This window comes from Sparus aurata, chromosome 16, assembly GCF_900880675.1.
Source record: "Sparus aurata chromosome 16, fSpaAur1.1, whole genome shotgun sequence".
Classification (NCBI taxonomy): domain Eukaryota; kingdom Metazoa; phylum Chordata; class Actinopteri; order Spariformes; family Sparidae; genus Sparus; species Sparus aurata.
The window spans coordinates 8,926,065-8,941,095 of NC_044202.1; the positions used below are offsets into that span (position 1 = coordinate 8,926,065).

Genomic DNA, 15,031 nt, shown 5'->3' on the forward strand with positions numbered 1-15,031 from the left:
TTCTGTCAGCATGCGGAATGAGTATTTTATTTATAACCAGTTTATAAAAATAAAATACAAAATAATTTCAAAACAAAAAAGAAAAAAAAAAGAAACACTGTACAAGGCATTGATATGATACAAATGATAGAATAAACATAAATAATTACAGTTATATACAATGCAAAAAACTCCCGCATGTTACATTCTTTCCTTGAGACTGTACAGTTACATTTCAAAACCGTGACGTACATTACAACACAAAAATATCAACCATTAAAAAATCCCAACAATTTTAAGTCAAAATGATAGATGGGCAAATTAGCAAATGTCACAATAAATAATTTCTGTCAAGTATTTATAAGTTATCCACAAGTAATCCGATGTTATGATATGAGAAGTGTACCAGTGCACACCAAAGCTTTCATTAGTTCCAACTCACCTTTCAAAATAAAATAAAAAAAACAGCTGGCTTTGTTTCTGTTGGCCTATTGGCATCTGTAACCACAGATACCGGCAAGCTACAATAAATATGACACCTTTTTCTTGAGCAAAGGAAATCTCATTTGGAAGGTATCACTAGTACTACAACTACACACCACTTATGTGCAAAAATAATGATAATAATAATAATAATAATAATAATAATAAAAAGAAAAAGAAAAACATAAGAAGAAATCTGATTATCTTTTAAAACCAGCAGCACTGTTTAGTGTCTGTTCCTCCCTTCCACTGAAGCCTGTTAGCATATAAGTTATGGTTTTACAATATTTATATTATTTAATTAATCACTTTGGAGTATTTTACAGGTATATATTAAAAGTCTGCACAACAGCATTCTGAACTTTGAAAGCTTGAAGTATCTTGAAATCCGTGAGCCTGAAACGGGGAGAATTGCTGGCGACGTGTAGAAATTGCACGGCCTTGGTAGAGAGCACACAAACACACCTTGAATACTGCACACCCAGGCGATCGATAAACAGCCCACGCATTCTCGTAGGAAAAAACAGGGAGCTCTCAAGTAGAAGCACAGCTTTGTAAGCATGATTTCAGTGGTGATATACTGACCACGCTGACATGCCATTAACGGACGGGAGATAAGTGACAGGAAGGCTTGGCCCGACAGTGGAATGATCTCCAACACAGACATGGCTCAGTCATCCCTCGCTACGCACAGAGGGGCAGAGAAGAGACATTAAGGCGACTGACTGACTGAACGCTGTCTGCCTTCAGGATGAGTCATCATAGCTGCTCCGTGAGGCTGCTAACGTAGCACATTTGATATCTACAAAGCCCATTCAATCTGTTTATCACATGTCCAGTCGAACCACATCTGCAAAATTTATCAAAATATTTGGCAATGTGATTTTTTTTTTCTTTGTTCGGAAGAGGCTATGCCTGACATTAAAGGAGACCTATTATGCTTTTTCATTTCATTCCTTTCCTTCAGTGTTTTATATATGTACTTGTGCATATATGTGAGATCATGAAATTTAATAAGCCCAAAGTCCACTCAAAGGCCAATGGGTGCTCCTCACTCCCACAAAAAACAGCTCCTGAAACGCCTCATCAGTAGTCCCGCCTTTAATTCTGTGACTTTGTGACATCACACTACGTCACCATGCCACATATCTGCAGAATGTATGTCTCACAGCTAGTTTCACAGGTAAGAGTTAATGTAGCACAGCTTCTTTGTTGTTGTTAGCGGTGCCGGCCCAGGCGTGTTTGAGCTGACCAATCAGAGCAGACTGGGTATTCAGGAGGGGGCATCTTAAAGAGACAGGAGCTGAACCAGACAGAGGGGGTATACAGTATTGCAAAACTGATGTGTTTTTTGAGCACTAAAGCATGTAAACCTAACCTAGCAGCCACCCAAAATAACATGTTGAACCTAAAAATTAGCATAATATGTCTCCTTTAATCATTAAACACAAATTCAAGTGCTAAAATGCAGCAAAGTCTATTCTCCTTTTGATTTCACCTAGTTGTACTGATAAAAAATGCAGTCTATCATCCCCAAATCAGTGTAGGAAGTGCAGAGAACTAGTCATACAGAAAACAAAACTGCTCGCCCAGCAGGTAATGAAGTCACCTCCGGGTTTAAATCGTCACAAGATAGATAGAAATGCAGCTTTTAACTCAGTAGTTGATTTTTTTTTTCTGTCTATTCTCTGTTGAGCATGCAAAGAGTAGCTGTCGGGAGGAAGCCGGAGTTATTTTACAGTATCTTACAAGCAGAGAAGTGGGGGGGGGGAGGAGGAGTTGTCAGTGAGGAATCCTAACTAAATCAAACACAAACAATACTCTGATTCCTTCGCCTTGTGCACAAACTTACTGTGTCATAGAAAAAGACATTCTCCAGGTGCGGGAGCGACGGAACAAAAACAAAAAACAATCTTGCATGTGGAAGCATGGAACATTATTTTGGTGTGAGAAATATATATACATATGGCCTCCGTGTATTATTTAACAAAAATGTTGTTTAAGGTCTGAAATTCACATTTTCGTGTTTTTTTTTTCTTCAAAGTTTAATCTCAAACACTGACCTGGCGTATATACAGGACAGTTAAGACAGGTTTCACTTCTTTAATAGCTACACTGTCCTCAAGTAAACTGCTGCTCAAATCGCGTTAAAACGTTTGTGTTGCTACCTTTCCTACATAGAAGAATACTGGTGAAAAGGGTCGTCTTATAACTGCTGGCACAAGTCCGTTTTGGGCTCCTACAAACAAACAAGTGAATCCTCGAGCTGCCCAAAAGTGCCAAGGCACACGCTGAGACAAACATCCGTGTCTGAACATCACTCATCAGTAATGCACCTTGTGTTGTTCAACCTTTTTTTTTTTTGTTTGTTTGTTCAACTACTGCTACTACACCTACGGATAACAATTCTAACTTTGTAATCTCTTCAGTTCAGTGCGATTTCCCTCTCGGCAACACAGTAGGCACAAAAAGGTGTGTGTCCTCGCGCACTTTACATGATTGATTGTATTAAAGGGGGGTCACACGTTGGAGCGATCCCTTTGATTGAACACTTAAAAACTAGCGCGAGGGGGGGGACACAGAACCACACGTCCACTATCACAGAGAGGAGGGTGGGGGTCGAAAAGCGTTGCTAAGCATCAAAATAAATATCTCAATAAATACAACTGTACACAAATTCGGCCTTTATGCGTCCACATATAGCATAAAGTAAACATCATACCCTGCCTGCGATCTCCGTATACAGAGAAGATAAATGAGTCAACCCCAGGCCAATGTTTAATTAAGCTGTGATCAGCTATACTGATATTCCATCAGTATAATCCAAGTGCATTAACACAGGGGATAAATAAGTTATAGTGTGGTGCAGGATAGATGAAGATGAATAAACAGGAAATGTATTTAATTATGTGCCCACTGGCCCAGAAAACTGTTGATTTATCTATAATAGTACTGCCCACATTGGGAAACCACTCTTTAATTATTAGCTATTAGCTGTTATTCAGCTCTACACCATGATAATATATATTAAAACAAGGACCCTGACGTGTCAATGTCGCTTCAGGGGCACTCCAGCGATTGGGTCTTGAGACTTCTAACAGAAAGCCTTCATTATAATTACGAGGCAGACGGGGTGTGGCATTATGGCAAATGTAATGAACAAATATCTCAGCTTCTGCGTCACAGAGCCTGACTGTTCTTTTTCAGATCTCTCTCTCACGAGTCCAATAACTTTATCCCGTTAATGCCCACAGTTGATTATATATTTTTCTTTCCTAGCTGAGCTGAGAACAATTCCATATACATTTTTCCAATCGGTCAAAGTATGAGGCTACCACACACGTAGTGTTTTTCTTAAAGGGTCACTCCAACAATTTACACATTAAAGTGTGTTAACATTTCTTGGGAAGTATGACTACAAGTGCGTAAAAAGTGGTATAAGTGTGGTGTGGCACCAGAGAAAGCTGCATGTAATATGATAAATCACCTCCAGTGGCTAAGCTGCACTGTGGGTAATGTAGGCACTGGGTTTTGTAAAAGCTGTCCACCAGGAGTAGCATTCAGTGGTGTAAAAAGTACCAACATATCAGTTGAATATCATTGATATGGCATTAAATCAGCAAAGTAACTACTATCTTAGGATAATTCTATCTTAAGTTATTTTAATGCTATCTTCAGAAAATGGAAATACTCAAGTAAAGTAAAGGTACCTCAACATTTTACTTATGCACAGTACACGAGGACATGTACTTTGTTACATTCCATCACTGCTGACATTGCACTCAATCCAACACTGAACTCGTTATGGAGAGCTTAAAAACAAATGGTCAAAACCAATCCTACACACACTTCTTCCTTTTAAAAACCTGGTGCCTACGTAACCCACAATACCACTAGCCACTGAGTGACATGACTGGAGGCAATAAATAAGATTACCTGCAGCTTGCTCTAGAACCACAAAAGGCTTTAAATTACTTTTTCACTTATGCAGTAGTAATCCTTAAGACCTGTAAACACATTTTAATGTGTAAAACTGGTGGAGTTACCCTTTAAGATTTTGTCTTAACAATTCAAATAGGTTTGTAAGAAAATCTACTTTCTTTCCACAGCAAATTCTAAATATAGATGTTAGTCATGAATGGGATTGGAACTGAAAGTGCAACACTAAATCGCTGGAGCACCCCTGGGCACATAAATGAATGACAAACCACTTGTGCAAATAGAAGAAGTGAGGAGAACAGCGGGAAACGACGAGACAAGTGTAATTCCGACTGACAGCAAAAAAAAGGGATTTTTCAAATTATACAGGAAGACTCAGGCTTCTATCTAGCTTAACATAATTGGAGTCTTCCCATCCTCTGCTGTGGCAGCACAACTATCTGCTCAGCTTGCTGGAGCACTTGCCCTCTCGGCTACATCCCTTTCCCCTGGACAGGTGGAATGGGACCGTGCGGGCCTGGCGGCTGCAGCAGGTATCCTGGTGGTGCGTGTAGAAGCGGCGGGGAGGCGGCGAGCCAGAGAAGCTGGGGGGCGAGCGGCTGCGGCCCAGGCAGCCCCCTCCCCCGCCGCCACGGTGCTCATGGCGGGAGGGCGAGGAGCTGACGGAGCGCTGCAGGGAGGAGGAGCTGCGTGGGGATGCGCTGGAGCTGCGGTGGTGGTGCGGAGAGCTCGTTAGGCTGCAGATGCCCATCCGGGTGCCATCGTGCTGGGCTGAGGAGCGGTGGTGAAGGGGGGAGCCTCGGGAACCGTGCATCAGCTGAGCAAGGCATGTGAGGAGGTCTGAGTCACTGGTGCTGCCAGCTCGAATGCGGTAACGCCTGAGCCTGAGTGGGCACAAAAAGGAGGGCAGGTTATGAATAACAGCCAAGGAAACAGGATGATGAATCAAAATGTCTTGCTGAGAGTTGGATGAAAGGGAGTCACTCTCATGAACTAAGCCATTTTTATGCCGCATTTTGTATTTATTAACTATGTGTAGACATTTTTTCCATGAAAAAACCCTGTCCCTTACAGGCTCTAGTACACATGTGAGTAAGCTCCAACCAAATTTCTATTACTATATTAATCCTGCTATAGTATATTTATTATGTACATTTCAAGTGACCTTTTTTTTTTCTATGTATGATGTTACAAATTGTTTAATGTTTTTATTGTAGGCCCACACTTGTTGAGTGTATATATATATATATATATATATATATATATATATATATATATATATATATATATATATATATATATATATATATATATATATATATATATATATATATATATATATATATATATACATATATTTCTATTGTCAAATTCACAAATGTTATTCAGTCAGTAATGTGACTGACCTGATTGGTCCACATGGGTCAACAAACCTATCTAAGATGGGGCTCTTTCCTAACTGCAAGTGAGGAGGACAGTTTGCAGGACATTTTTGTCTTGATCTGTACAAAGAACAAGTTTTATGTTTGACAGGGAGTTTTTTTTTTTTTTTTTAAGGTTTTGGATGGGAACAAGGTAGCTGTTCCCCCTACTTTCAGTCATTATGCGAAGCTAAGCTAATCGCCTGCTGGACTTGGAGTGGTATCAATCAACTCATCTCACTCCTGCCAAGAAACTAAATATACAACAATCCCCAAAATGTCCCAGAATTCCTTTAATCACAAAATCAATCAGCAAAGTGACTGAAGGTGTCATTTATTTTCTTATGATGCTCTTTCTTTTATGCTGTTCATCATAAATACTTTCACAACAACAAAGGTTTGGCTATTTATACAATTTTTGATCGATGCAACCAAAATATGCAGGTCAACTAGTTACCTGCCCTCCACTGTGTTACGGCAAGGTGGCTTTCCAGGGGGCGGGCGTGGCATGAATTGGGCGGCGAGCTGCTCAGCGGAAGAAGCTGGATGAACGGGACGAGGGATCCTGCTCTTGCGGGACAGAGGGCTGGAGGAGGAGGAGAGGGATGGAGCGTCGTCTCCCTGGCGGTCAGAACGGGAGCCCATGAGAGAGTCCTCGTCCTGGGAGCGGTCAGAGGTGGAGGACAGTGGGTCCTTGGCGAGGACCATGGGGCCCCGCCTGTCAGAGAGGGATGGTGAGGCAGTGGGGGAGGGGACCGGGCCCTGGTGGTTAGCTTTCTTCTGCAGGAGTTTCTCCTTAGCAGATCCTGGAGGAGGGAGCTCCAGCAGGCTGGAGGGCTCCAGGACTGGGATGCGACTTTGCCTCCGGCTGGGGTCCTTACGGGGGGCGGCAGGGGAGGAGGAGGCTGGGCTTCTGGGCTGATCTGGGATCTGGTGCACTTCTCTGCTCTCCTCCCCCCGTATCTGAGGCTCTGTGGCGCAGGGAATGTGGCCATAATTATTCTCATGGTCTTTCAGCCTGGGGAATGCTCCATTATTGAAATCCCTTTGGCCGTTAACAGGAGAGGAGAGGTGTCCATTGGCAAACAAGGGGCTGCGTGGGGAGCGAGGAGAAGAAGGCGAGCGCAGAGGAGGCGAGCGCGGAGAACGCGGGGAAGACACGCGGCTTGGCACAGGGCTTTGAGCTTTGGCATTTCCATTGACCAGCGCCTCAGCCAGGGGGTCTGTGGGGGTCCCTGGACGGGTGGGCACATGGTCCTGGGGGGAGCAGATGTCCGCTGTGTGCTCCTGGACCTGCTGAGCCTCAGCTTCAGCCTCACCGCGCCTCTCCAGCAGGAGGCACTGTGGGGCACTGTCTGATCCCGACTGGGAGGACAGCCCAGAGGGCCGCTGAGCTGTCAACTGGAGGGGAGGGGGAGGTGGAGACACGGGAGGGAAGAGAGAAGACAGACAGGGTGTTATTTAAAAAATAAACCGCACAAAAAATGGGAATAATATTCTAATAGTCAAAGGCCTGTTGCTGATAGACTACAACATGTCGAGTTGTGCTGTAGTTCTGTAGCAAGAGCCTGATGCAGATGTGTGAAAAAGAGAAGAATTGTATAATGTGGGGTAATAAATGGTGATTAGTTTGGCAACAGCATGCAGTACCATAGCTACCATTATCAGACCGAAACACACAAAGTGCTATGGCAGTGTCAGTCAAGCTGTGAGTACTAAACCAGCAAGTAGGACAGGAAACGTTCACGCAACTTCGCAGGGGGCTTCAGCGAAGAGAGGGTGAGGAACAAATACAGGGAGAGAGAGAGAAAGAGAAAGATAGAGAGGACAAAGACGATCTGAAACAAAAGAGACCATGCAACCTGTAGTCATGACTCGACATTCCAAACACACATGCCACAATCAGACAAACACACACCCCTATTCAGATCACAAGAACACATGTCCAGACACAAGGACACATCTGACCCATGCTCTGTCTGGCCTGCACAATGCCCCTCATGGTTTCTGGAGAGAGCTGCCTGACAACAACACAAAAAGCAAGCCGACTAAACAAAGAAGCCAAAAATAAGCAACTTAAACAAAAAAAAAACGAAAGAAAGAAAGAAAGAAAGAAAGAAAAGGTTGACAGCTTGCGTGTTGAGGAAGCTGAATGGAGGTTTTTTACGGGATAGTGACGAGCTCATCACCTGCTGAAGCTGGGCACGGGTGATGCGTATGACAGAGGGGAACTTGGCGTTGGTGGCGCCCGCCGGGATGGCCGGCAGTTTCCTACGACTGGGCGAACGGGTGCCGGGGGCAGGGTGTGGTGGTAGTGGTAGGGAACCGTGGCAGGAGGAGGAAGAGGAGGGGCGCTCCTGCTGCGGCTGGTCGGCGGACTGGCTGCGCCTCATGCCCGGCGGCTGGCGTTGGTGCAGCGGGTCCGACAAGGTGGTCAGGAGAGTGTGAGGGCTGGGAGAACGCAGAGGGATGGGGCTGCATGTCCGGACCGCAACCTCCTCAGGCAGGGACGGAGGAGAGGTGGGGAACTAAGAGATGGGAGGGAGAGAAGCGGGAGGTGGAGAGAGGAGGGGGTGTGAGATTGGTGAGGGAGTGAGACGGACGTAAGGTGGAGGTACTGTGAGGTAGGACAAGCAGGTTGCACCGGTCGGGAGCCCGAGGGGAGAGTTTTTTCCTTTGAACAGGTAAAGCGACGGGAGGAATGTAAATATGGGCCTGATCTTAAGCTAGGAAAGAAGACAGAGGAGAGGAAGGTAGATTTTGGGATGGCACTCTACATTTTCAACTTGGAGGCAGTTCTTCTGGTTGTAGGAGAGAGTGAGGGGACAGTTATTCCTCTTGTAGAGAAAAAAACAACTATGTTTAATACGTAGACTGAACAGGACGTTGGCGTTTGACTCGATGGGCTGGTTGGTTGAATGGAATAAACGGCAAAGGAGCAAAAAAGCAGTTTAAACTGAGCAAAGCGAAGCATATTTTGGAAATAAATCAATTAATTTGTGAGGTAAATAAAATCAACCAAACACACCGCAAATGTCTGAAAGTAAGATTAAATTATGCAGAATATTTAACGCAAATCAAAGTGCATTTCAAAGCCATAAGCTCTCTTTTCCCCATGCTGTGATCTGATAAAGAGCGCTGCAGTTGTGACACAAATATCTTTGTCTAACAAATGAACAGAAGCGAAGAAGCGAGAAAACACACAGCAGTAACATTTAGCTTCACACTACAGCAAGATGCAGCTGGTGGAACTCTGACTGATTAGCATTTAGGTTCTATGGCTAGAACTCTGTGCAGCTTTTTAACTTGGTAAAATGCTGACTACAGTCAGTATCATGTATGTCATGACGTGAGATGACCTTCAAATGAAAGGGCTTACCTGAGTGAGGACTCCTTCAGCCAGAGCTTCAGCTGGGCTCGTCGGAGTGATGGGGGGCAGGGCCCCCACCGGGCCCACGCTGAGCTCCAGCTTGTCCCCTTTTGCACTTCCCTTGGAGGAAGCCGTATTTTCTTGCTTAGTTTTGCCAGAGCTCGGGCTTCGGCTGCCCTTTTGCCATCCAGGAGAGTGTCCCCCTGGCCGGAGCACCTCAGGCTCCTCATCCTCCTCCGAAGGGCTGGTGGTAGCCTTGGCTCCTGGGGAGCCATTGGGCCTCTCTACCATCACCCACTCCCTCGAGTCAATGTCCTGCCTCCCAGAGCTTAGATTGAGGGCCACAAAGCCCCCACTGCTGACTGCCCCCTCTCCCTGCTCATGAGATCCTGAGGATGCTGGCTTAGGAGAGCCACCACCAGAGCGGAACTCCTCATCATAGTGCCAGACCCTGTCAGGACGCTCCCCGGCAGGTAGAGCTTGACCCTGAGTTACTTGGATGATTGCAGCCCCATCAGCCTCCATCTCCTGGTGCTGGGTGCCAAGCTGCTGCTTCGATAAGCTGAACAGACACAAGACAGATGCAAATGAACAACTCTCAGCTCAATCTTTAGGGTTACTCAAGAAATAAGTGTGTTAAAGGTCCCATATTATGCCGATTTTTTGACCACTGCATCGTGGTGTGGAGTACAAACACAAAACAAAACCCTTATAAAATAATTAATAATAACAGAATAGAGTCCCAGCACAAGAAAAGTTATTTAAAGAGAGGTAAAACATTACTAAAAAATGCTCCTAGTTTGCAATCTATGGTTTATCAGACTGCAATAACAGCAGAAGTTAAAACATAGACAGACCTTGGCCCTGCTGAGGGGGTGGCTGTTTCCTTGAGGGCTCTGTTTCTAAATACAGGCTGGGCACCATTTCTCCATGGTTTAAACATTTTGATACTTATCATCCTGTATGTAGAACCCAGATCTTCTTTATTGCATGATCAAAAGAGACAGGGGAACTTTCTCCAATATGGGACCTTTAATGCAGATGGATCAGAGTCTTGAGAGACTTACTCTGGCTCCAGGGAGCGCTCTGGACTGGGCTTGGACTCTAAGCCGAGCCTCCTCTCCAGCTCAAAGCTGTGAATGTTACGGAGCTTCCTCAGCAGGGGGCCTTCACGGTCTGAGGCCACAGGCTGAGCGTGCAGCTTGGCCGTGGGGCTCGCGTTCACCCCAGCATAGTTGCCCTGCTGTCCTTGGTTACCCTGGTTATTGCCGTGTTCCTCCTCCGGTCCCGCCTGCGGAAACCAGTCAGTTTTGTCAGCGACTAATTCAACTGCGGAATCACACTCTCTGCAAGTGCGCAACTATAATCTACCTTCCACACCGCTGTCCTGATGCGGTTACGGTTGCGGTCCAGCTCCTCCCAGACGTCAGCCTCCTGGTTGCGGTGCAGGTGGAGAGGAGAGCCCGGCAGGCGCTCTGGAGCGGGGTTGTTCTCCACATCGCTGAGCTGCTCGTCCTGCAGAACCTCGTCTGTGTTTTCCCTCTGCAGGTCGCCGGGGATCAGGGAGGCATTGGCCATACTGGGACAACAAAAGGTAGAAACATTAATTTGTGTTCGAGGGGGTTAAAAGGCAGTAGATGTATGATTTCAACCATATCGTTTCACCAATCAACATACCCCAAGTGCACCGGAGTGAGGCGGGTGTGATGTTGCGGCGTCGTGGCAGTGGCGCTGATCGTCAAGGTGCCATCAGTGCCGGTGCGCTCCCAGTCGTAAGGGTCATTCTCCACGACGTTGTAGGTTTTCATGCTGTTGTCAAACACGGACATCAGCAGCTGTAACGACACAAAACACATGATTAACCCTTTTTGTTCGGTGAAACTGGTTTCAAACACTTGTTTCAAACCCTTCCTAACATAAGAACTTCTATATAGTCCCAAAGCTTCTCTTTGTCAAATCCAAACTGGACCCATGTGTCACCTGGTAGTCGGGCTTGGTGAAGTAGTCGAGGGTGGAGATGTGTTCCAAGAAGACACCGAACTCTGCCGGCAGTTGTTTGAGCATCAGACGGTGGTCGTAGGTGTCCTTCAGCTTCCCTACGTGTTCCTGGAAATTAACAAACCCGCGCACTTACAAATCTGTCGCACCTCATCGCTTACAGCTACCTGGACGAGGGAGGGCAACAATTATCTACTGCTTACTTTGTCCTTGATCTTCCTCCATGGCAACTGACCAACCAGAAACTCCACCAGCATGTAGAAGAGAGACCACAGGTCATCGTGACGACCCATTTCCTGCAGAGACGCACCAGGGTTGAGTTCACATTGATCAGTGAAATTAGCACGTGAATTGGAGGAAGTACATGAGGACACGTGTGGGGCAGGCATGACAGATTTACACAAGAGCTGTCGTAGAGGGTAGATGGATACTGACCTTATTCTTGTGTGCATTGACAGATGCATAGCGGACCGTTCCCCTGAAGCCTGCCACTGGACGGGGCTGACGAACAAAGAAGGAAACAGCCATTAAAGGTGTATAAAAATGTGGTTAAGTTATTTTTGGTTGATTCTGGTGGCCTCTGGCGACAAAAGTAGTGTGAGCTCTGGTTTTGTCCTCACTCGCGAGGTTAATATCTGGCTCTTTAGTTCCTAATGCTCCACCGCGTCCACCAGCTAGTCCCTAATTTTGTCTGCCAGCCAGTTGGTGCTTGGCAGGAAGTGTACGCTGGGTTTATCGGAGCTTGTTTTGACTGAAAACAGCTACCTGCTGCTGTTGGAAACAAGACGGATGACAGCAGCGAGACTGAACCAAAACAGTAATGTTGTGGTCTGTAAACCCAAAACAATGAGCTGAAAAAGCTTAGAAAACACACCTTTGGGTTTAACTATCTTTACACTACAGAAAGTCATTTGATCCTTGGGTACCGTTAAGCTCAGTATATACACAGAGGAGGACACTTACAGGTCGGACCTCCTGGCAAGAGTTGGTGAACTGGCGAGCTAAACCGAAGTCCAGCATGTAGCAGGTTCGACAGGTGCTCGGGAAGCGGCCCATCGCGAAATTGGACTGGATCAGAAAAAAAAAAACGGGAGACAGTCAAATCAACAATAAAATGAATAATGCGTGAATGCAATTACAATAATGCTCATTGTCTATCTAAGTTACTGCAGCCCCCGGGGAATACAATGTGGTCCTATGGCGGAGTATAATTTAATACGGCAGCTCAGGAGACATTCCGCTACATTTCAGGCATTCGGCCAACACTCATAGTGAGCCAGCGTGCTGTGAGTGCAACCGTCAATAAAACAAAACAAAATAATGAATCAGCAACAATGCTCGTAGCCAATAATATAAAGTGCAGGAGTCACAAACACTTCCCAGACAATAGAAATAAAAATATCCCCATGTAGCGGGACAATACGGAAGAACATTAATGTTAATGAAAGGTGGGGTAATGAAATCAAATGTCCTCTGCTGCGCCCGGCGAGCCGTGACTCACCGGTTTGATGTCACGATGCAGGAAGCCGACAGAGTGGATGCTCTCGATGGCCTCCAGGATCTGGCGCCCCAGTCGCAGGGTGGTGCTGATGCTGAAGGTTCCCCGGGTCATACTCCTCCTCAGGTCGGCCAGGTTACGACCCTGACAGAGCACATTGTACAAGATCAGTTGACAAACTAACCGAAGCCCAGCAGGACCTCTGTCTGCCTCAACAAACATGTCACAAGCGACCTAAAATGCTTCATTTATCCGTCTAGTTCTCTTCTGGAAGCAACGAGGAGTAACTACAAAGTGTTTTACTGACACTGACAGTATGTTTAGTGCGCAAAGTCAAAGCCAACAGCGAGGAAAAATATATGTTCAGCTGCACCGATCACCTATAATTACACACATGGTGTGGTCAGGAGTCAGTGCACTCCACGGAAATGTAGCATTCCTGTGGTGTCTGGTTGTACAACTAAGAACCAGACCGCACTCAGAGCTCATCTGTCATCAGCTTCAGATTCAGATTCAGTAGATATTTTCCGACCCTTAACCCTAAAAGATATTTCCTTGCATAAATTTAAAAAAAAAGTTATTTCAATTATCGCCATCATAGGAACTCATCTGATGCCTCTGTGGATCTCAGCAGGTATGGGAGCTCTGAGAGATGCCCGAGTCTCTACATGGAGAATATTGTTGCTATAAATATTTAGAGCCATGCTAGCAGCATGGGATGGCGATGTCAGCATGACCTCTCGTCAGTCTGCCGGTCTTGAATGGCTTGTTCTGCACCGCCAGCAGTCTTCAATTTACTTCAGTTTTCTGCTCTTCTTATTATGGATGAAGAGCTGATATGATCAACGCATGAAAGCAGTGTGTATTTGCAGTTAGCACAGACCAATACTGCAATTATTTTGAAATATATGTCGGAATTATATGATGATGAATTGTTATACTAAACTGTGAGGCACTGTGGTGTGTTTTATCACTCTATGGTATATGTTGTTTTATGGTACCGGACTTTTAGTTGTTGTGGTTGTTGTCTGTTTGACTTTTACCTTTTGTTGTGTTCTGTATGTCTCTCTTTGCATACCGGTGAAAGTGTAAAATGGAGAAAAAAAAAAACTCCTCTGCGTGTAGACTGACCTGCAGCTCCATCACCACGTAGTTGAAGCGGTCATTGCGGCCGCATCCCACGAAGCGACACACGTGGTCTTTACCTGAGAAATGACGAAGGACAAGAGGGTTTTTTTTCCGGTTACTGAGGGGAATCTGAGCTCACTCCGCAGCCACCTGACGTCAGCTGCATCACTTGATCATAAGATAACGGCATGCTGCGTGAATCATGATGATGTGTGTGTCCATATTTCCCTGCCCTTGCTTCTCGCGTCACCAGCTTCTCTGTATGACTACCCTGCCCTGCTGATTTATAGGCTATAGCACACGACAACCACATGTGCTTGAATGCCTCCTGTGTTTGTGTGTGTGTGCGTGTGTGTGTGTGTGTGTGTGCGTGCGCGCGCGCTCTGGTCTCAAAGGACACTGCTGCAGTTGCAACTTGACTGCGGCCACACCCCAAACCCTCCGGCGAAGAGTGAATGCAAACAGTTACCAACCAAACCTCCATGTGAAAAACACTCATTTTTAGATGGGCTTACTTTCATCCGTTTCTTAAAAGAATAAACCAAAAGATCTAAATAAAGGATCCGAAACATTAGCTTGATAGGAGTCTTATAAGGTCACGGGTTGTTGTGTACTCAAGCCGGGCCGGTCAGTTATGTTTGGAGGGTGGGCCGTGTCAAGTTACATGCTGGTTCCCTCAGGAAGCAAACAGACCCATGATGCCCCAGGCCACAGCCATTAGACAGCAAACATGATCTCAGCCCATTGATTTTGCTCTCAGAGGGGAGACAGGGAGAAGGCGCAGTGGTTAAAAGGCAGAAAGGAAGATGAAAGGGACAAGACACGGTTAAAAAGAAGATAGAAAGGAGTAAAACTATACAACCCCTGGCCGGGGGGGAGCTCTCTTGTGTCGCGTTGGGAGTGTCCCGGCACACAATCATATACTTCCTGTTGTACTCATACCGTGTGCTTCTGTTCCTGTCAGCCCAAACGTTTACAGTAAAACACTCCTACAGTTGACGCACAAGACGTGAGAAGCAGAGTGATTTAATCTGCCGGCCCTGCAGAACAACGGTGTATTTTGCAGCAGGGACTGAAGCAAACTGAGCCGAACCCCTGGGCCAAACCGCGCTTTCAGACGAGTCAGATGATCTGTATCTGGTCTCAGACCGAGAGATTATTGTAAGCAGCTATTGATGCACAAATGCCAAACCCCTGTGTTTTTCGACATTTCCT

General features: G+C 45.7%; 1 protein-coding gene across 3 annotated transcripts in view; it reads right to left on the reverse strand.

Moving 5' to 3' along the window:
• ttbk2a (tau tubulin kinase 2a) overlaps positions 1 to 15,031 on the reverse strand; it is a 24,585-nt gene continuing 9,554 nt past the window's right edge. For 2 of the 3 annotated variants that reach the window (XM_030443823.1, XM_030443822.1), the window contains exons 4-16: positions 13,820 to 13,893; positions 12,692 to 12,832; positions 12,154 to 12,258; positions 11,626 to 11,691; positions 11,394 to 11,486; positions 11,173 to 11,298; positions 10,870 to 11,027; positions 10,564 to 10,771; positions 10,260 to 10,483; positions 9,202 to 9,754; positions 8,012 to 8,350; positions 6,280 to 7,223; positions 1 to 5,285 (exon numbers count right to left, since the gene is read on the reverse strand). In XM_030443823.1, coding sequence (XP_030299683.1) covers positions 4,838 to 5,285; positions 6,280 to 7,223; positions 8,012 to 8,350; positions 9,202 to 9,754; positions 10,260 to 10,483; positions 10,564 to 10,771; positions 10,870 to 11,027; positions 11,173 to 11,298; positions 11,394 to 11,486; positions 11,626 to 11,691; positions 12,154 to 12,258; positions 12,692 to 12,832; positions 13,820 to 13,893 — 3,479 coding nt within the window. In that variant the 3' untranslated portion in view covers positions 1 to 4,837. The remainder of the gene's footprint in view (positions 5,286 to 6,279; positions 7,224 to 8,011; positions 8,351 to 9,201; positions 9,755 to 10,259; positions 10,484 to 10,563; positions 10,772 to 10,869; positions 11,028 to 11,172; positions 11,299 to 11,393; positions 11,487 to 11,625; positions 11,692 to 12,153; positions 12,259 to 12,691; positions 12,833 to 13,819; positions 13,894 to 15,031) is intronic. The other variant, XM_030443824.1, reaches the window with a different exon arrangement.